This window comes from Larus michahellis, chromosome 10, assembly GCF_964199755.1.
Source record: "Larus michahellis chromosome 10, bLarMic1.1, whole genome shotgun sequence".
Taxonomy (NCBI): domain Eukaryota; kingdom Metazoa; phylum Chordata; class Aves; order Charadriiformes; family Laridae; genus Larus; species Larus michahellis.
The window spans coordinates 19,031,406-19,052,978 of record NC_133905.1 but is presented as its reverse complement, the minus strand read 5'-3'; the positions used below and the strand labels follow the sequence as shown (position 1 = coordinate 19,052,978).

The following is a 21,573-nucleotide window of genomic DNA, read 5'->3' as shown; positions in this document are numbered from 1 at the left end:
TAGGAAGCAAATTTTGCAGCTGCTTGTGTATCTGCACTAACAAGTCAATTTAGGGAGTCCCATTTACTCAGACAAGGACAAAGAGATGCCACGTGGCTCGTGTGTGCAGTCACAGACAAGCCACTCGAACCTGGGATACCAATGTTGATAACGAACTGCTTCCTAAAGAACACGGATTATTTACTGGTATTATTTGGTGAAAAGTTTACGCACTATTGGTTTTAAGAATGCTGCAGACAAATCCTAAACAGAAGGAGAGCAACAGATGCAACTAACTTCAATATTTTTGAAAGGAGATATTTTCACTGCAGTTTTAAAGTCCAGTGAAGCCTGGAGAAATTACTCTGATGAAACAAAACACAGGCAAACCCCAACCCAAACACACCACACAAAGCCCTGTGTTAGAGATGACCAACCTTTCCTTCCTAGCAGAATGAAAGGATCGGGACATCAACTCACTTTGTGCAACGGGGCATGCACAGTACATGGTTCCTGGAAGCAGCACATGCCTAAAGCATTGTCCTGCCAGGTGCTGCTAAATAGCTGGATCTTGTCCCCATGCCCTTCTGTCCAAGTAACTCCCCCAGCATGACATCACAAGAAAACAGACGTCAGTTGCCAAGAGCTCCATTCCTGAGCCATCATCATAAACTTCTGGCCTTCCATAATAAATGTTCTAAAAATGTGCCTTCATAGTGAGTACTGTGACACATCAAATAAAGTTTTCCCAGAGAGGTTAAGCTGTTTATGCTACGTTATTACACCAGGGCACATTAAGTGGTTTCAAACACAGCACATTACACAGCACTGCATTTCAGTTCGGGTCACCGGAGATGCTTTTACCAAAATTACGTATGTGGGTGTAATTAACAACATTCTCAGGCATTAGCCACCCTGGCTCCCACTCCACACAACAGGACTTCATTTGAAGCCTGGCAATGCACAGAGAGAATGAGAGCACAGCACCAGAGGAAGCCTTGCCAGCAGGGGTTTTGACTTGCAGAATATATAGGTTCCCCCTGGTTTTAATGCTCACATCACATACACAAATTAATGGAGAGTTAGAGGTTGGAAATACTCTCTTGAATCAACCGGAGCAGAAATACTGTTCACAATAACAATGCTAACCATTGCTGGGCTCCAACTGGCAAAATTATTCCTTCGAGCCCTATTCTCCAAACTTAACTGCCACAGAGTGATCAAACCCAGACAAAACAGAGAGCTCACACCTTCTTCTTCGGCACAAGTGTCATCACCTATGATTTAGGGCCCAGCAGGCTCTCAATAAGGTGCTGCTGATGCCCCACACCAAATCAAGACTCTCGTTCTGAATATTCTTCTACAGGCTGAGATGATAGGATGTCCAAATGGTAGTTGTGTTCATTTCCACTAAATTGTCTGGAACCCTCTCATAGATTTCAGTAGCACCCTCTTCTTGGAAAGGTAGAGTGGAAGCACAGGCTGTCTTTGCCTTTTAACTTTTGTGTAACAAAAGGTGTCAGATGAAGGCTTCTGCAGACTGCCTCCTTTAGTGAGCTGCTGCTTTCTTCACACATTCCCAATACTATCCCTTCCCCAGAAAAAGCAAAGGTGGTCTTCCCATCTCCAAAGCCCACTCAGTCCTTAACATCTCTTCTGATATTATCAGAATATATTCTGATATTATCAGAAGAGGACATTCTGTCTGAATGAGACTTTTTATTCTTTTTACAGCATGGGCCCCTACTTCCAGAAATCTGAGCAGAGGGATGCCAGCACATTACAACAGTGCCCAAGCAGCAGGCAAATGACTGAAGAAATGACTATTAGACTAAAACAGGTTTATGCTTCTGGGACTCCTAAATGGACAAGCTATGGAGACAACTTCATCTCCAAAAGTTAACACAGGGTACAAAAGAAAATAAATTCTCAGAAGAAAAAAAAAAAAAGAAAAGCTCAAAAAAAGAACCAACCCAAACGCCCCCAAAATTCTCACAAAACCTAAAAACTCCTGAGGACTAGTAAACAGAAACCTTCTGAGAACTAGTATGCAGAAAGACTTCATTGCTAGGATGGTCCATGAGCTGAAAGCAAGGCTACTGTCAGAGAAAGTGTCACCATGTAGTTCTTAGGCTTTTCCCTAGCAGCAGGAACACTGGGGAAAATGGAGTATTAACTTGATCATGTATGGCTGTCGCTTACATTCTTATAACTGACATTCGTATTTAATTCCAGCCCAGGTCAGAACTTACCCTTCAGTTTCTAGTGTTTGTTTTGTTACCATTCAGGAAACAAGCCTTCAGTTTCCAGTGTCTGTCTAGAAATCCCTGTGGAACCATCAGACAGGTGATAGGTGCCATTTCCTACCACCCTGCACTATTTTAGTCTCCACATGAACAAACAAGCTCTCTGGAATTCATTACTTTCTTCCAGTAGCTTTCTAGTACTGCAGAGTTTTGCTAACAGCCTTTGGACGCCTTTGAGATTCTTACCCTTCCACCAAAGCACAAAGCCACTGGGATATAGCAGTATATGTTCTGAACTTCCAGGAGTCATTACTATAGCAGAAATAAGGAAAGAAAGCCAAGTCCTTCCATCAATAGAGATGGATCTCCATGTAATTAAGTGATACGCTAGCTTGCAACATCTCTTGCTCTGAGCCAGGAGGCAAAGTTCACCAGCATCGGTTCCAGATCACAAGCTTAGAATCCTTCTCTGTTCTAAAAGAAGTGATCTGACCTCCCCATCACGACAACCTCATGATATACAGGGCACCTTCATGGAATCACAGAATCACAGAATCTTCAGAGTTGGAAGGGACCTCTAGAGATCATCTAGTCCAACTCCCCTGCTAGAGCAGGATTGCCCAGAGCACATTACTCAAGACTGCATCCAGGCGAGTCTTGAAAATCTCCAGAGAAGGGAACTCCACAACCTCCCTGGGCAGCCTGTTCCAGGGCTCTGTCACCCTCACTGTAAAGAAGTTTTTCCGTATATTTGAACGGAACTTCCTGTGTTCCAACTTGTGCCCATTGCCCCTCGTCCTGTCACTGGGAACCATTGAATAGAGTCTGGCACCATCCTCCTTCAACCCACCCTTTAGATACTTGTATGCCATAATAAGGTCTCCCCTCAGCCATCTCTTCTCCAGGCTAGAGAGTCCCAGCTCTCTCAGCCTTTCCTCATAAGGGAGATGCTCCAGTCCCTCAATCATCTTAGTTGCCCTTCGCTGGACTCGCTCCAGCAGTTCCCTGTCCCTCTTGAACTGGGGAGCCCAAAACTGGACACAGTATTCCAGTTGTGGCCTCACCAGTGCAGAGTAGAGGGGGAGAATGACCTCCTTTGACCTACTGGCCACACTCTTCCCTATGCAGCCCAGGATGCCATTGGCCTTCTTGGCAACAAGGGCACATTGTTGGCTCATGGACAATTTACTGTCTACAGTAAATTGCTGTCACAGCAATGCTATGATCGTATTGTATGATGTAATTCACAGATTCAAGCCCGCCCCCGCCACATTCATACCTCTGTTTCAGGCCGAGGAATAAATACTGGGGGTCTCATCTTCAGAGTCAGGTCCTGAAAGTCCCACTCACCAAGCACATACTGCACCGGCATTCTGTGGCAAAGGCAAGCGTGAATGCTTTAGGACTACACTCCATAACACAGAAAAGCTCTCAATACCATGCTTACCTCATTACTAACCATATAACCCCTCTGAGGGTGAGCACCTAGACACCCCTAAGGCTCTCAACTGCATGTGCAATGTGCACGTGCACTCTAAGGGAGCAGGAGCTCTATTCCCACAAAAGAGTTTGTTATCAAGCACTGGACCCAGGAAACTACAGGACAGACAGCCTCACCTCAGTGCTGGGGAAAGTGACAGAACAAACAGTCCTGCTGGACAACGGCCCTGCAGAAAAGGCCCTGGGGATCGGGTGGACAAGCTGACCATGAGCCAGCAATGTACCCTTGCAGCAAAGAAGGCCAATGGCTTCCTGGGCTGCATTAGGCAGAGCATTGCCAGAAGGTCGAGGGAGGGAATCTTTCCACTCTATTCAGCACTGGTAGCAAACACCTGGAGGGCTGGGCTCCCAGTACAGGAGAGACATGGACATACTGGAGTAAGTCCACTGAATGGCATTAAGATGATTAAGGGATTGGAGCACCTGACATACAAGGAGAGAGAACAACAGCTGGGACAGTTTAGCCTTGAGAAGGGAAAACTGGGGCTGGGGAACCTCATCAATAACCAGATGCTTCTGGTGAGATGGAGTAAAGACAACAGAGCCTGACTCTTGTGTGGTATCCAGTGAACAGACAAGCAAAGGGCACAGACTGAAATATAGAAAATTCCATTTAAACCTAAGAACCACCACCCCCTTTTTTTTTTTTTTCCCCCTTTTTCTAAACACTGTGAGGGTGGTCAAACACTGGAACAGGTTGTCCAGAGAGCTTGTATAGAATCTGTCTTTGGATATAGTAAAAAATGAATTGGGCATGGCTCTGAGCAACTTGCTCTAATTGATCCTGTTTTGAACAGAGGGTGGACTAGGTTTCCAGAGGCCCCTATCAACCTCCACGATCCTATGAATTTTGGGGCCATGTTTTCAGTTGCTCTGAGGCACCATACCTCACTTCATGTAGAACAGCAGATATTTGTTGCAACCTTAACAGCACTTAAGACAAAAGAACTTGCAAGTCAGACAGCTCTGGGAATTTTGCATTTCTACCCTTAACACAAGATTCAAGAGCAGCAGGAAAATTTCAGGGAAGACACTCAGATCCTACAAACAGTAACTGCTGCTAACACACTGACTCCCTGATAAACCCTCACATCCTATTCTGCGTACGTTGTGGCAGGATTAATCCACACAGGAAAACGAGGATCCATATCATAACCGCATTCATGTAAACAAGCAGGAGGATGCTATCTCCAAACATACTCCCAAGCATCTCCCACCCTTCTAAATGATCCAAGTTCCTGAATATTTCCTCTCCCCACACACTACTCCCCAGGCTCAGCCTGATTCCAAGTAGGTCCTTCACACCAAACCCATTTAATTTTTGCGCTAAGACAACACCTCACACAGAGCAAGCAAAGGGAGGCCAAACAGAGACCAAAGCTACATCAGGAAAACAAATGGATACCTCTAAATGCCAGGGAAATCCCTCTGCAGGCAAAGCCTAGAAAGGAAAGCCCAGCAATACCACAGTCCAGTATAGAACTGGCAGCTGAAGAGAGTGCTGAATCAAACAGGAGGGGCCAAGCCTAAACTTTGTCAGCACAGAAGGGCTTAATGAAAATGTACCCAACACAGAGTCAGTATTGCCAGTTTCCTGCTCCTCTGCAACACCCCTGAAACCCTTTTTGCTCCCAGACAGGACAGACAGCCGATTTGCTACCTGACAACAACGGCAAATACCCATCACTTGACTCACCATGAGAGACCAACACAGCACTGTTACTTGGTATGTCAGCTGCTAATAGTCTTCTGCCTTCTCTCTGCTACCGTTCTTCTGGCTGCACTAAGGCTGAAGGAAAACCCTCCAAAGAAATGACTGTAAGAGAATGCTCCTACCTCTCTAGTCGCTTGTTGCTCAGCTGCTGGATTTGCTCCTGCTGCACTGCTGTAAGTGGAGTGTGGAGGCTTTTGGAATTCAAGCTCTGAAACTGAAGACAAAGTCACTTTAAAACCTGCTTACTTGTGCCACTTGGGTGTCCTCTGCACCCTCCCAAGGGCATCCTCCAGGGAGACCCAGCACGCTGACAAACACATATGCCTGGGACTGTTGAAAACCACAAATGATTCGGAGAATCTATCTGCATATTTAAAAATAAACATGTACAACTGTTCTGCTGCTTTTTGGGGCTCAGAAGAATAGGTAAAATTAAGAATCATTCCACCAAGCAAGTCAGGGTACAGTGTAGGTGTATAATGTCACGGGTTACGTTTCAGTCCCTGCAAAAGGTGGCATTTAAGATACCCCAAGTGTTCTGCTGGCATTAATAAAATATGCCTCACCCCTTCTGCTATCTAAGGTAGGGAAAAGTTGGTCTAATATCTGTAAGTGACATAAAAAGAAAGGTAAGGGATTAAACCAAAATTACAAAGTGAGAGGCACACACAGACCTTATTCCTTTCGTATTACTTAACTGTTTTTGCTCCCAGGACAAATGACACAATGTATTCACTGGATTCTCGTGCTTCAGGGATCCCATTTGTCTCAAACACCTTCTGCCAGTAGTTGACCACATCAGTGGCAGTCACAAGCCGAGGTCTTGCACTGCAGCTCTGCCTCAGAGATGACCACTTGTGCCCGAGGACAGGACCTTTACTTTGACTCAACTCCCCTGGCACACACTGAGGTGAGGGACCCGACAACCTCTTGAGCAGTGGACGGGTGAAGCATCTCATTGTTGCTAAGTCAGTTCCTAGCTTCCACATGTGTTTCTCGTTGCCATCAGTCAGTGCTGAGACTCACAGTACACTTGGTGCTACCACAAGCCACTGTGGCTAGGCACCAGCTTACCACAGTCAGTGGGTTCTCCTCAGGGCAGCATGAAAAGGGCACTGGTTTGCAGCTCTTCTGGTCTAGAAAAGGAGGCAAGAATACAGCCTGAATCCCTCTGGCTAGCAAATTGCAGGTTACCCTCTGACCGAATGCAGACTGCTTGCCCTAATCCCAGCCCACAGGTACAAAACCAACTACTCACACCCTAAGAGTAACAAAGGATTACCCCAAGAAAAGGCTCGTGTGACAGCTAACCAGCTCTGCCATTGCAATGCATTTCTTTGCAGAGATGCCTATCTCAACAGGCCAGAGCTACCAGGAGGCCAGTCCATGCCCAACGCAGGGCAGAAGTGAGCGTGCCTACACACAGGCACAGCACTTCTGCCTGTTCTTGGTCCCAGAAAGCCACAGACACGCCAACCTTCAGCTCTAGCCCTTGGCTCTCCACCCCATGGGTGGCTCACCCTGCTTCCCTGCAGGAAGACCTTCGGTGTCACCAGGATTCTTTCTTTTATTTCTCTCTCTGTTCATAAAGCACAAGTCCTAGGTTAGTAGGTGTGCTCACAGAAGACCTTGACACCATGGGTCAGGGGTCTTCCACACTGCCACCATCCCCAGAGAGCAGACAAGAGGCCACAGAGCCAGGGCTGAGCTGCTAATAGCAGAGGAAGGAGAAAAAGCCCACAAGGTACAACTAGAGGGAAGAGAAACACTTGAAAGATGCAAAGTCCAGAAAAGGCAAATCCTGCCAGAGGGAAGTCAGCCTCTTAAAGGAGAGAGCTGGCAGAGCCAGACAGAGAAGGAAGAAAAACAAACAAGATGACTGCAGGAGACAAAGGAGATGAAACTTTACAGAACAGCTGCTGCATATCACACTTGGAACTCTGCGAGTCAAACAGAACAACAATCCTACTTTCCTGCTGTGATCCATCAGAAATGAGGGCCCCTCTCCCTTCTGACTCACTGTCCCTGGAGCCGCTGTGGGTTTCCCTGAGCGCCCATTCCCATTCTTCTATTGATGGCTGCTTTTCATCACTGTCTCAGAGAGGCCACAACCTCCTCTCCTCCAATTCTTCCAGAAAACCAACACACAAACAACTAAATACGTCTCACAAGCAGCCAGCAGCACCCAGGGTGGGTGGCTCTCTGCCCTGTAGGTCTGGGGAGGCTGGGTCAGCTCCCACCTGGGCAGATGCTGGCATGAACCCCTGCAGCAGCCCTGGACCCTGCTGCACAGGGCGCCTGTGCAGGGAGCAGTGTGGGGCCTGCTCCGCTCTTGCTGCATGGTGAAAGCGTGGGAAGAGTCAGGCCTCCATTGCCCTCCTTTGCAAAAATCAAACCAAACAGAGCCCAGGGAAGCAGCAGAAGGAATACCCTGCAGCAAAGACCTCAAGATTGTCTTACCTGCTACCTCCTGACAAAAAGGCCAGTGCTCTAAGAGCCTAAGGATCCCCTTCTTACCATCTTCATTACCCCTAGCAGAGAGACAAGCAGCCCCTATGAAAACTTGCCTTTGTGTTATGCATACACAGTCTGATAGCTACAGTCTTTACCCAAACAGCTCCCCACTGCAAGGCCCTGTTCTGGGGATACTGACACAAGAGGAACGCTAAAGGAATAAACCACTAGTGTCATCAGAGAGGCAATTAAGACTTTAATTAGCCACACCTGGAACAATGCTGCCACTGCTGTCATTATTAATAAAGAAGACCAACTACTGATGTGAGGTCCCTGCGTGCTACTTCTTGGTGCAAATACCTGTTTGCACACAGGTAAGAAAAGATTATTTTTCCTGCAGTTCTGTGGTGTGGTCCATTCAATCCCCAGTTTCTCAGTCAGTGTAGGCCAACACGTAGACTGGCAGCTGTTGAAAGGCAGGGCCTGCCCCTCTCAGCCCCTGCCCTACGCTCCCTTTCTCGCTTACAGGCTGGGGCAGGAGCTGGGGCTTGTGCTGCCATAAATCCATACCTTTCCGTGGCTGGGTTAGCGGTCAGCTGAACCGCCCCTCGCACAGCCCCGGTGGCCGTACCGGGGGAGGGGATACAAGCCCCACTTTACCAGCCCGGGAGCTGCCCACTCACGCCTCATTTCAGCGACCGAGCCGCCCTCCGGCGGCAAACGAGCCCCACAGAGCACCGCCGGGACCGGAGCCCCGCTTTCCTTCCAGCTGTCTCGGCCTTCCCTGCACACGCAATACCCTGGCCAAGGCCAAGCACCCCGCCTGGCCTGCACCGCGGCGCTGGCGCGGGCTCCCTTTACCTGGGCGGCGGCGGGCCCGGGGGCTCCTCAGAGGCGAGCGCGCCTGCACAGCGACGCCTCACCTCACGGCTACCGCCACCGGCGGGGCTGAAGGAGCAACCGGCTCCCGCGGGGGCCGGAGCCGTGAGCAGCCGCCTCCCGCACCGCAGCCTGCGGTGAGGGCTTGAGGAAGGGGGAGGAGGCGAAGGGAACGGCGGCACAACCGAGTCGCTCCCGCCGCTCACCGAGCGCCGCCTGCCCGCCGCCACAGGCGCGCGGGAGTGACAGGCGCACTGACCAACCGCGAGCCGAGCCCTGCGGCCGCCGGCCAATCGCCTGGGGGCGGGGAGCGGCGGGGCGGGGCCGCCGGCCGTGCGGCGGCGCGCGCGCGGAGCTGAGCGGCCCGGCCCGGCCCGGCCCCCCGCGGGCAGCGCGGCCCCGCGGCCGAGGGCGCGGCCCCCCGGCGGCCCCGGCGCCGGCGGCGCTCCGGGGGGACCGGACGCCTCAGCGGGGAGCGCTCAGTAAGTGCCGGCCCCGGCGGGGGGGGGCGCGGCGCTGAAAGGCGGCTGCCTCCGGGGAGGGGCGCGGCGGCGGCGGGCTGGGCCGCGGGGGCGTCCGGCCGCCCTGTCCCGTCCCGCCGGGCGGGGGCTTCCGCGGCCTCTCGGCGGCGGGGAAGGACGGGCGGCGGCGCTCCGCGCTGTGCCCGACCCCGTCAGTGTCCCGGCCGCCCCGGCGAGGCCCGGCCATCCCCGGTCGGGAGAGGCGCAGCGCTGCGGGTGGCCGGAGCCGCGGAGCCGGCTGCGAGCCCCGGGGCCGATCCCTCAGCGCCTGGGCAGCGTTTGCGAGCGGGAAGGGCCGTGTGACCCGTTATCCGTCTGGAAACTTCTCCCCGGGACGGGGAAGGAATGACTTCCCGCCGGGACAGAGTCCCCCAGCCAGCGGGGGGTGGCACTGCCTGGTAAGGGACAGGGGACAGGGCCATCGCTTGTGTTTCAGGTCAACATCGGTGCGGGGTCAGAGAGGTGACATTGCTGGGGAGCGTCCCTGTGCTGGGGCGGGATGGGAGCGCAGCACCTCTCTGGCAGCTGAGGTGCTCCAGGACAGCGGGCACAGGCGGATGGGGCTTCACCCCCACCCTGCGGGCGGCCCTGGCGCCGGGAAGAGGAAGCCACAAGTTCACGCACTGGGAAGCCACATCCCGTAGCCAACGGCAACCCAGTGCTGCTTGCATTGCGGAATTACTAGAGACGCTTCATCTTGGTGAAGTAACGCAGAAAAAATACTAGTTGTTATTTGCCGCCTTCATCCAGAGACCCCGTGACCCGTCTTCATCCCTGTGACACAAACCTCTGTATTCCTGTCATAACCTGAGAGGAACCTGCAGCACAGAGAGATTAAAACTAACGCTCAGAAAAGCCAGCAGCCTCGAGCTAGTGCTTGACATGATGTTCTGCATCTCAGAGGTGCTGGCCACCACAGCACCTGTCAGGGACCAGTTTGGAAATGTTGGCTTAGGAGAGGAACGTGTTGTCCTTATTCCCAGACCCAGCAGAGCCCAGCACAGAGCGGCCCTGGCTGTGTGAGAAGCTCTGTTGGTGCAGGCAATGGAAGACTGCCAGCTCGCAGCAGCTGAGGATCTGGTTCCTCTTCTGTTCTATTTGTGCATGGACTATGCTAAAATCTGCCAGCAATAGGCAGTAGCTGTCCCTGGCCCTAGAGCAGCCATCAAAGACTTGGAGTGTGCCCAGCCTGCGGATCAAACTTCCAGCACCAGGATGACACCTGGGAAAGGAACGTGGTGGGAAAGATCATCCACCCCGAGCTCTACCATTGTAAGCCGTGTGCCCTGGGCCATACTTGCACTCATCCTCCTCATCTGGCCCTCTGCAGCCTGGACCAGAACGGGCTTAGGAACAGAAATACCCCCATCTGGACCTGGAAGTGGTTGTCTAAGCCATGTCAGAAACCTTTCATACAGGATCGCTTTTAGAGCCAGGTCTTTGGGCTTGGGAATCCTTCAGCATGGGCAGGACCCTGAGAGCATGAACAAGAGCCCTCATTCCCGCTTGACCAGATTTTCAACTGGCTAATTTTAAGCCAGCCTAACTTTATTCAGAGGAGCAATGCACAGCAGCACAGTGTGTGCTCCATACATAAGGGATCTTACCCAAAGGCTTGCTATCAGCTTCAACATCCAAGTTCCAGTGGTTTTCCAAAACTGACACCACACTGAGATGAAAGCCTAACCCATTTTGTTTCCAAAATTCAGGAGCTGTTTGAGATCTAGAGCCATACTTTGCAAAGCCCTTGGGCCTGCTTCACTCTTTTCACTTAAGCTCCTTTTCCACTTTTTGTTTCCGTGATGGTGGCTTTTTTTAAAACGTGAATTATCATCACGGAGAATTTCCCTGAATAGCACAAATCGATGATGCTCTATGAGCAGCTGCTCAGTCTGCCCCATACCTGCTCAACAATTCCTTCCCTTTTCCCTGCTGGGCTGGAGCTGCTGCTGCTGTTGTGGCATTTTGGATTTCAAATTTGCCATCTTTGTGCCCGAGTGCCCACTACCCCTGAACTCCGCTGTGGTCAGTACTGGCTGGGGAAATCCAGGTGCCACGTGGTTTAAAGTAGGCATGGTTTGGTGGTCAGTGAAGGACACAGTCCCTTTCAGCTGCAATGAACTCATGTCTCAGCATGATGTTAGGTGGGACCAGACCAGAACTGCTATCTTCACATTTCTCTAAAAAACCATGGGAGTTTGACAGCTCCCACAGCCTCCCAGGCACTTCAAAACCCCCAGCAACTCCTGCTTCACAAAGTTTTTCACGGGGAGCTGTGAGACAGATCCTGCATGTGTGGCGAGAGATTTACCTGCTCAGGGCGATGCAGGACAAGTGCTCTGCAAGTCGAGGTGGCCACTCGGGCTGCTGGCTGACCACAGGGCTGTTTGCCTGGTGTGATTTCTCTGCTTCAGTTCGTGACAGATATTAATCACACTGCTTAATGCAGTTATGGACAGCAGTAAGGCATCACAGTAATGGGAACTGTGCAATAACCTTGCCTAGAATATAATAGAGTAGGGCAGAACAATGGCTTGTTTCTCTTTGCAGGCACATCTTTTTCTGTTCAGAGCTCATTAACCCCTGTGTCCCAGCTGCATTCCAGTCCAGAGATGTAACGTCTGCTAAACTGCAGAGAAATTACCACAGGACGACTACAGTACTTCTTGGGGTCGGCACTGCTCTGGTACAGAAGTAGCTGCATTTTCACAGAAGAAATTGCTGAACTAATGTTATATACGGTGGTTTTATAAATAAAGTTGTGCAAATACTTCCCATAGGATCATCCCATGGTGTTTTGCAACTCCTGATCATTTGCACAATAGAAGCATGAAGCAATTAAAGCCTTTCATGTTTTCAGCATGAATAGATCTATCAAATTTCACAACTGTAATCCAAAATTGGACTAATTTTAAAATTAATATTGATAATTAGCAGTGCATGACTAAGCTTGAGTGGGTGCTTTCATGGGGATCTTGAGAAATACTGTCTTTAATAGCAGATGGGGGATCAGTGCAACTCACTGCTTTAAGGAAGCTGTCTTTCCAGAGCGCACGGGATGAGGGACAGCGGGGCGATGGATAGTGCAGTGCCTTACCAGTCACCAGCGACTACCACAACAGGGAAGTCCTACTTTAGATTCAATAAAAAGCATCCTGAGATATGGAGGCCTCGCAGCTGAGTGCCATTTTATTGGATGTGTTCCCACTGATAAACTTAAAGGGATCCGTGTAACTTTCCAAAAAGTAAAAGCAAGAGATAGAAGCAGGAAAATGCTGTATCTGCCCAGGCAGATAGAGGCCACCTGGCTCAGCCTGGAGCAGATCAAAGACAGGGATTCTGAGGTTGTCCCCATGTAGACCTGCCAAGTGCCTGTAAGGAGTCAGAGCTGAAGCAGCGAGAGGAGAGAATGTGACTGACTTCAAGTGACTCAGGCATGACTCTAGGGGCTCTCAGTACCCCTGAAAATCTTTTTCTTATTTTCAGTGGGTATCTGTGAGCCACTGTCAAAAATTGTACTAGTGAACTGGGAGGCTTTGGAAAAGGTTGTGCCTGTCTCTAAGAGCTCTGCACTCTTCTTTTGTTCTCATTCTTTCCTAGGCAGAAACCACTGAAGAAAAACCATCAGCGATAAGGCTACAGGATAGGTCTCACATCAGTGTCCTTGATACGAAGGGCAGCTCTCTGCTTCTGTAGCTGATGGGTGAGGACAACAGCTTGGTAAAAGGAGCTACCAAGAGCTGGCAGGATGAGTTACAGCTCACCCTCTGTGCATGACTTGTATCACAGCACCACCACCACCACGGCCAAGCCAGACCCAGGGACAACTCTGGATGCGACTGTACCAGAAACAGCTACCATAAGCCCTGAGACTACCAGTTTCAATAGCACCAAAATCCCAGATGTCTCCAGCACCGGACCCGGCGTGAGCACAATGCTGCTGTCCTTCGGGATCATTACTGTGATTGGGTTGGCTGTAGCTATGGTAAGAGAGCCCTGCTAAATATTTCTCTGTCTGTTGAGGGTGGAAGGTGGCAAAGTGGGTCTGGGACTGATCTGGGTTGAATGATTTATATGCACTCTACTAAAGGCTCACCTAGAATTGCTGGGAACTGATAGTTCCTGAGATCCTTTTCTTTTTAAGGCCTTTATCCAGTGCTCCAATATATCTGCACTCTCCCTGAGGTCTAGTCCGAACAGGACGGTCAGCAGGCCTAGAGGAAGCCATATGTAGTATCAGTATTTATTTTTAATAGCAATAGGAAGTTCAGTGAAAAGAACACAAAGCAGATTCTGTTCTGACTTGTTAACTGGAACAGCTGCATTGATTTAAACTTTGTCAACACAGGGCCTCACAAGAAAGTTCACCCAAATTAACTTTTAAAGCAGACTGTTGAAACCACATTAATCTCCCCTGTGGTCAGGCCTTTTTGAATTAAAGTGTCCTGAATCCATTTTAGCTAGAATCATTCTGGACTGCATTTCCAAGGTTCTACTTGCTGGGTATCAGCAAAGTCCATGAGGATTTGCTGCATAACTAACCTTGCATTAATTCTGCAGGCAGAAGCTTTCAGAAACTATAGTTCTGGGCCTGACACGGGCTATGCAAGTGCTGCAGTTCTTCTTTTGATATACAACTGGGTCATTTACCTGCCAACAGAGAACAGAAGGTAGCGGCAAGCTCCCATTCCTCATATAAGGAATACATTTACTAATACAACTGTCAGAGGAGCCTACAGAAAGGGACTACTGCAAAATTTCATTGCAGGCCCAAGGAGGAGTTTTTCCAAAAGCCCCTAAGAGAACCTGGAAACGTTATCCTGGAAACGGTCATAAGTTCCCAAGAGCAACATCCAGCGTTCGTAGTTCTCAGAACAAGGCTCTGGAGGCCAAAAGCCTCACTTTCTTCCCAGCGCAGCTAGCCTTACTGGCCGATATGAGGCAAGTCACTGAGCATGCCCTCTTTGCTTCTTCCCTTTATACTGGGGAGGGGGTAAGAGCACTTCTACGCTGTAGGAAATCTACAGGTGAAAACCACAAACGGAAGGTTCTTCATCCACTCTTAAATTGCAAGATACGTCCTGCAGACACCAAAAAGTGCTGAGCTACACCTAACAATAATATACCTAATATTCTTACTACTACTAACACACCTAATAACAGGCCACTTAAGCACTTAGTATCAGACATGATGTGCTACCGAACGGACACTGATACATATGAAATTTCTTTTTCCGTTGTCACGTCTCCCCCCTGCTTTAGTATGCAGTGACTCCAGACTTGCTACACCTCCGTTCTGTGTGCCCAAAATTTCTCTTTGCAGCTGTTCCCCATCCTACTGTGACTGTTGTAATCATGGTGTTCTTTCTTCTTCAGGTTCTGTATATCAGGAAGAGGAAGAGGTAAGTAACATCTGTTGTTGGCTAAAGGGAACTCAGTGCTTCAAACTCCGGAGAGAGCTAGGAAACAGACAGGGAGAATGTAAGGGATGGCTGTCTGAGAACAAGGTTATGGGGAATCAGCTGCGTGGGCATGAGGCAGGGGTAGGGACACTGCACTCCTGGTATTGGCCCACCTTCTAACACCAGAGCTTCAAAGATTCCTCCGCAGCTTTGGAAAGGAAAACATGGTTGAGCAGGAGGAGGTTAGGGATCCTGCAAACTCTTCATGCTTCATTTATGAGATGCACTGAAACAGAGGAAAGGGTTATGAGTGTATAAAGAAGCTGGGAACTCTTTCATGAGAGGTGTAGATCTCATGTTTCAGCCACTCCCAGATCCCTGTTTTTCAACAGCCCGGGCCAAGGACACTGGCCTTGCAAAGCTGGAGGTCTCTTTAGTTGCAGTCACAGCAACTGGCAGCAGCATAGTGCAGAGATGCAGTTTTCTAGCCCAAGACTTAGTGTCTTAATTTTCTTGTTAAGCTCCTGGCTGAAAATAGAGAGAAGAGCAGCATGCAGTGAGACAGGCATCTTGATTCTTCCATCTCTGACAGCAGAGACACTGGTAAAGATCCATTAGATGTGATACCTTCTCCCTGCCTTGTGGCAGGCCTGGCCTGGCCATGGAACTTTCAAGAAGTGCTGCTGCCCACTGTAAAATTTCCGAGCCAGACCCTGAAGCCCAGATCTGAGTACTGCCACGGGAGCAGCTAATGTTTGGCCTGTGAACATAGTGCTGCTGGAGATAATGGTTGTGTTGGCAAACCCATATAGAAGCAGGGAGGGAATGTGTCATCCTAACACTTGCTAAAATACATATTTGTGGTGACACTGCCAGTAAGTGCTTGTGTGTTTCCCTCCCCCATCCCCGAAACTCAGCTACAGCCTAAGGCAGGGCTCAGTGTTTTCATAGGAGCATGCCCACCCACCCACCCACCCATTCTCCATCTCTGAGCTGCCCAGTATTTAGGGACACCCCTTGGAGTGATACTTTATAGCTCTGTCACTTGGAGCAATGATACAAGAGTAAGACAGTGTGTCCACAGGCATCAGCCTCCTATGAGATTCTATCTCTTTCCTATTTATTGTTTATTACTTTCTATTTAATTTTATGTAATTCAACCCCAGAGTTAAAGTACACTCTTAGGCCACTGGAGCTAAAAATGGACTTCTGCTGGCAGACATAAGTGTGACATGGCAGGACTGGCTGTTGAGGGCAGAGAGATGGGGGAGAAGTCACAAAATGCCTAGCCAGTACGTTCCACTGTCTCTTTTGTCCCATGACATAAAGCTTCATCTTTTAAGGTCTGCAGGAACTTAAATCCCTGTCTGACTCCTCTGTGCGTAATGCCTGCCAACATAGATTAGGGATAGCAATTAATCCCTGTAACTGCACTCTGGGTATCTTCCGCTCCTGCCAGCTGTATGTAGTAGGTTCTTATCCTCATTGCTGCAGGACAGGACATGACCCGTGTCCAGCAAGAGCAACAAGAGCAGAATCCCTGCACAGCAGGATAAACAGCCTGCAGAAAGCCTCAGCAGTGGGGTGGGGAAGGCAGCCCAAGCATCTGTCCTTCACAACAAACCCTTTCCCTTCCCTCCCCTCCCACGGGCAGGTTGGAGAAGCTACGGCACCAGCTCATGCCCATGTACAACTTCGATCCCACCGAGGAGCAGGATGAACTGGAACAGGAGCTGCTGGAACATGGGCGAGATGCAGCATCTTCCCAGGCATCGCAGAGCAAGGTAGGCAGCAGGGAGCAGTGAGTCTGTCATTACAACCACTGGTACCTGCGCTGCTTTTGTTAAAGAGTCAACGAGTTTTTGTAGTGTTGTAGGGTAGGGAAACCATGTAAGACCTCAGGAGGACTTGCCCCATCTCTGCCAGCCCTAGAGATAGGGGACTTGAGCATTTTGGAGTGCTTAGGATGGACTGAAGAGTCAGACAACTAGGACAAAGAGCCTCCCCCTCCTGGGGAGGCAAAGTGCTGGCCCTACTCAACTAGGAGAGAGAAAAGGGCAACTTCAGTAATTAAGGGTGAGTTTACTACAGTTTACCACCCAGGGCACCACACGGGAGCAGTAGGATGAATGCCATTTTCTAGGGGAAAGGGCTTCAATGCCCACAAACCACTGAGTCTCCTTTGCCCCCGAAAATCAAGTAATTTCCACCCAGTTTTAAAAGGTATCTCTGCTTTACCTAAGGATGCAAGCGTGGAACAAGGCCTTGCTGAGGGAAAGCCTGTAATGGTAACGGTTACCTGTGCTGCAAGCCCTGAGGAACGCAGGCAGAAAGCCTGCACGTTGTTGTGGCATGGCACACCCGATCTTGTCAGCACCTCCAGGCCAGCCTTGCTGGGCACAGGGCAGGGGCTCAGAAAGAGAAAGGGAGGAGAGTTCTCTGGTTGGTATTTGGGGAGAGGGGAAGAATGCTTTGCTTTAACCACTTCTGAGCATTCAAAGGCATGCAGTATGCTGAGAAATCATATGGACTTCAGAGACCACTGATTTACTACGTTTGTGAGCTAGGAAAGTGCTTGATAGCTTGGGCAGTTGTTTTTGGTTAATGGTCCAGATGGGTCTTTGACAAGAGGCTATCTCCTTCCTCTGTCTACCAAGAGGTAGGAAAATAGGGAAGAAGGACTTCTCACCACCATTTGCAGCCAGCTTCACAGTGTTTTCTTTTCTTTGTCACCACCACCACACAAAAAGCCTTTCTGAAAGACAGAGCCGGCAGGGACGGTTGGAACAGGTATGCCTCTTAGCTAGTGGTGCAGCCTCCCCTTAGAGTAGACATCTCTCTTTTCTTGAATTCCTCTCCAGCTTCTGTGTTGCTCGTGTTTTCCCTTGCTTTTCCAGTTCCAGGAGCAGGAGTTCTCCCAAACAGTTCTTCGTTTCCACACATTTTACACCTTCAGATAATCTGTAGCAGGCTTGGCGTGGGCAGAAAGGGAAAGAGGATATAATAAATACAACTGTAGTTATAAAATATTTACCTTGAGACACGCTTCCCAATCTGCTGAAGGTTTACTACCCTTCAGGTATTAAAACAGGAGGAAATGACAAGACCAGAGTTAAACTTAGCACAGTAAAAGCAGATCCTTCCTATAAAGGGACTGGCCAGCAGGCTACCTCAGATCCTTCCAGACCTTGCTAATGCGCAGGTAGAAAGTACACAAGTTTAAAAGCTTAACATAGTAAGAGAGGGAGAGTCTAAAACAACAGACAAAGTTCAGTCTATGGCATGTTTCTAGGTCTTCTTGATGTTTCATGGCTTTTCATGCTGCCTTGTATATATAAATAGTGAGACCCAGTAATCCAATAATGCAGGGATTTTAAACTGGCATGGATGTGCTGACTTGCTCTCTGGCCTGTCGTATTTTGCTGTCACAGCCTTGTTAATGCCGTGTTAGCCAGCCCGCCCGCCCTTAGTAAGGGGCAGAATCTAGTTACAATACTGTGCAGTCCGTGCCCAAGCACACGCACCTGAGCAAAGGCAGACTTCGCTGGGTCTCATCTTTCACTGCTTCAACGCAGATTCTGCTGACAAGTCAAGGAGCTCTCCAGAGACCCAGCCGTCTTGTGTTCACAGACGTTGCCAATGCCATCAATGCATGAACAATACCTGCCCCTGCTCTGGGATCATGCTGAGACTGGGGAGGATGAAGCCAACAAACCAGTGACTTCCCGCAAGCATGGCCGATCCACTGAGCCCAGCTGGCCACCCCGTTGGTTTGTGTTACAAATGGGCACAAGCACTGGGAACCGTTGTCACTTTGGGAAGCAACCCCTTTGTGACGGCAGTGGTGATTTTTTGGTGCATCTGTTACCACTAGAAGTTCCTGAGCTCCAGTTTCTGGGCTGGTGCTGACTGGTACCATCTACCAAGCTGCGTTCTTAGGAACAGTGCCTGCTTTGTTGTAGATTAACTTGTCAGAGCGCATGCGCGCACTCTCTGGGCCAGGCAAGGAGTAGAGGTGCATGTTTCAGAGAGCTTCCCCATTGCCTTGGTGCCACCAGACTCCAAGGAAAACGATGAATGAGCCTCTCTGTACAGTGACCACAGCTCTGGCAGATCCCGGAGGGCTGACTGGTGGCAAAGCCCCTTTAAGCAAGGAGAGCTGACTCCCCAGGCTGAGTGGTAATCTGGGGCACGCCAGGGAAAACACATACTACCGTGGGCTTATCCCCCTTGTGGCATGTGGGCTGCTGATAAACATGTACCCAGGGTGATGTTGAAGCATGGGGAATTCACTAGCTTTAAAAAGTGAAATAGTGAACATTTGGCTGATTACATCTTAACTGAGGAAGTGGCTGAACAGCCCAAATTAGGGCTGCCCTGTAGACAGAGGGGAATTCACACAGCTAGAAGCAGGGGGTGTCAGAGTCTGGGTACATGACTCCTTGCCAGGAGCTTGGAATAATGGTGCTTGGGCCAGAGAGAGGAGTTGAGTAGAACTGGGGTTCCGATAACCATGTATCCCTCTCCTGCTTTGGTTCAGGGAAGTTTCAACATTGCAGAGCATTATCCAGAAAAAAGATTAAGTCTTGAAGTATTTTCTTTTAAATAAGGAAAAAACATGTATTGGCTCAACATTACGACAGCCCCATGTCTGCCCCCAGAGGTGACTGAACAGCTGATTCGTCCTTCCTTACCTGCCAGGACCTGCAGTCAGAGCCTTCTCTTCTTCCTGCTGGAGGAAACACAGAGCTTTGTGTTATTCTCTGCTCACCTTACCTGCTAATGCAGAAGGTGGGACCAGACAGGTAAGCCAGGAGTTTCCCTGCAACCCTGAAGCATCTCTGCCTGTGCGCCCTTCAGGGCTGCAGGAGGGAGAGATTGCAAAGGGGTCTCTGGCCACCTTGGCGTGCTGCAGTGCGGCATGGGGGCTGTCCTCTGCAGAACCTTCTGGTGGCCACCAGCCTCGAGTGCTGCAGGCCAGCACAGCAGCCAGGGGCCAGCAGCAGAGCCTGCATGCAAGCATCAGTGCCCAGCAATGCACTGATCACCTCCTGATGTTTTTGCAGTACATATATTTGTCAGTCAGATCATATTCCATCCACAGCACCAGTCAAAAGGGAATCAGGGCAAGCCAAAGTTTGAATGCAGATGTAAAGATAGGCTTTATGCAAGGAGATCTTTCACTGAGTGGCAATTCAGGTATCATGTGCTTTGTTGCAAGTTTGGACCTGCCAGTTAGTTTTTGTTCTCCTAAATCTTTTGGGTTTTTTTTCTTCCCCACTGTGATTTTTTTTTCCCCTGTGTTCATTAAATGCAGACTCTTTGCTGGGCATGTGCCACCGACCCCTGCAGTGCACAGTTCCGTACCAGTCCTCCCTCCTTCACTGACACAGCTTTCCTTACGGCAGTTTTGCAGAGCTAAGTTGCTTTAAATTTTTCAGTATCCCTCTATTTTAAAACCAGACAGTTCTGAAGGTGTATTAGGGCTAGGAGTGCCATCACCTGTGGAAAACAGCCCATCCTCCATACCCAGGAGATCTGGCAGGAGACATTCCCAGGCTGCTGGTTGCTGCTGGTGTTTGCACTACAGGGATATTGTTGGAAGGGAAGTGCGCAGGTAAAAATACTCAATGTAATCTGGCTTAGGTCCTTAAAATTTGGACACTCTCTGTGAATCTTCCCAGAGGTTATGCCTACGTGGCTAGCTGAGAAGCAAATACATCACATATTCACACACACTTACCATCTCCTCCAGCCACAGAGACATTGGATTTCTCTCTTCAGCAGCTGGCACGGTGCTGCCTGTCACGCTCCCATGCTCTGCAGCGGGACAGGGATGCAAGCAGCAGCAGGGGTTCATGGCTGTCCTAAATCGCAACATTTCCCCTACAACTCTTAGGATTGGAACTTAATTTGTTGTTTTAAACTCTGTAAGAGGCAAGTGTAAGCTGAGCTGTTTCTTCAAACTAACAGCCTACCTTCTGCTCTTCACCCAACGCCACGTGCTGCACAGGCAGCTGCCCAGCAGCGCATCTGCCAGCTCAGGTGCAAAACCACGCGCCTTGTTGCACGTTAATGCTGAGATGTACCTTGTATAACAAACACACCTACAGAGGAATTCTCTCTCTTTAACCATTCTTCCTGTAATGGTAGGCTTTGTTCTGTGATGACTGCCCTTAAATTAAAGAAGTACAGATAATAAGACTAAAAGAATATTACGGGTATTTGCTGGGCTTGTACTGGAGTGTTCTTTTAGTTCAGTAGCGCCTCCTGTCACAGTTCTTGGGAAATATATGTACAATTTAGCAGAAGCGTTATGATGTAATTTAATTCCAGTGTTTCTGTGTTTTAAGCATTGAAATATAATTAAACTATTTACATGAAATCTAGTGTGATTGTCTTCTTTTGCCCCCCCGCATTGTTTCCGTTTTCCACAGAAAACTGCTGGAGTGTACCCTCAGTACCTGTTGGTAATTTGCATGCCATTCGAAGGCTGAAGTGTGAAAAACTTGGAAGGACAAGCTCTGCAGGGGTCAAGGTTTACTGCTCCACAGCATGGAAGCTCGGACCTCCTCAGGAAGGGTTGGTGCTTGGTGGAGAAGTCAGGAAGGCCTCGTAGATCCTGGGCATCCGGAATGCAGAAAGACAAATTCCAACTTGTCTGTTTGCCATATTATCCTTTAACCAGGTGAATTTGGTCAAACTAGGGGTTCATCAGCGCACCTGCAGCTCTGTCCACGATAGCCTGCCCACACTGGGGTGAACATTGTGGGCAGCAGCATCGGTAGCTCCATGGTGATAGTGTTGGTGTATTTCAGATTGCTTTCTGTTTCATCTTCCGTCCTACAGACCCAAAACTTGGGACTAGTTAGGAAAGC

At 49.5% G+C, this 21,573-nt stretch overlaps 2 protein-coding genes across 3 annotated transcripts in view; one reads left to right on the top strand and one right to left on the bottom strand.

Annotated features, from left to right (window-relative positions):
• Positions 1-8,997, bottom strand: part of HEMK1 (HemK methyltransferase 1, mitochondrial release factors N(5)-glutamine) — a 35,160-nt gene extending 26,163 nt beyond the window's left edge. The window contains exons 1-4 of one of the 2 annotated variants that reach the window (XM_074602404.1): positions 8,755-8,997; positions 6,138-6,575; positions 5,562-5,653; positions 3,505-3,598 (exon numbers count right to left, since the gene is read on the bottom strand). In XM_074602404.1, coding sequence (XP_074458505.1) covers positions 3,505-3,598; positions 5,562-5,653; positions 6,138-6,428 — 477 coding nt within the window. In that variant the 5' untranslated portion in view covers positions 6,429-6,575; positions 8,755-8,997. The remainder of the gene's footprint in view (positions 1-3,504; positions 3,599-5,561; positions 5,654-6,137; positions 6,576-8,754) is intronic. The other variant, XM_074602405.1, reaches the window with a different exon arrangement.
• A 118-nt stretch (positions 8,998-9,115) lies between these two features.
• Positions 9,116-21,080, top strand: C10H3orf18 (chromosome 10 C3orf18 homolog). Its single transcript, XM_074602587.1, is given in 6 exon segments — positions 9,116-9,254; positions 12,894-13,034; positions 13,036-13,278; positions 14,670-14,695; positions 16,350-16,479; positions 18,326-21,080. Coding segments are annotated over 5 exon segments (720 nt in total). The 5' UTR covers positions 9,116-9,254; positions 12,894-12,992; the 3' UTR covers positions 18,605-21,080.
• The last annotated feature ends 493 nt before the right edge of the window (positions 21,081-21,573 follow it).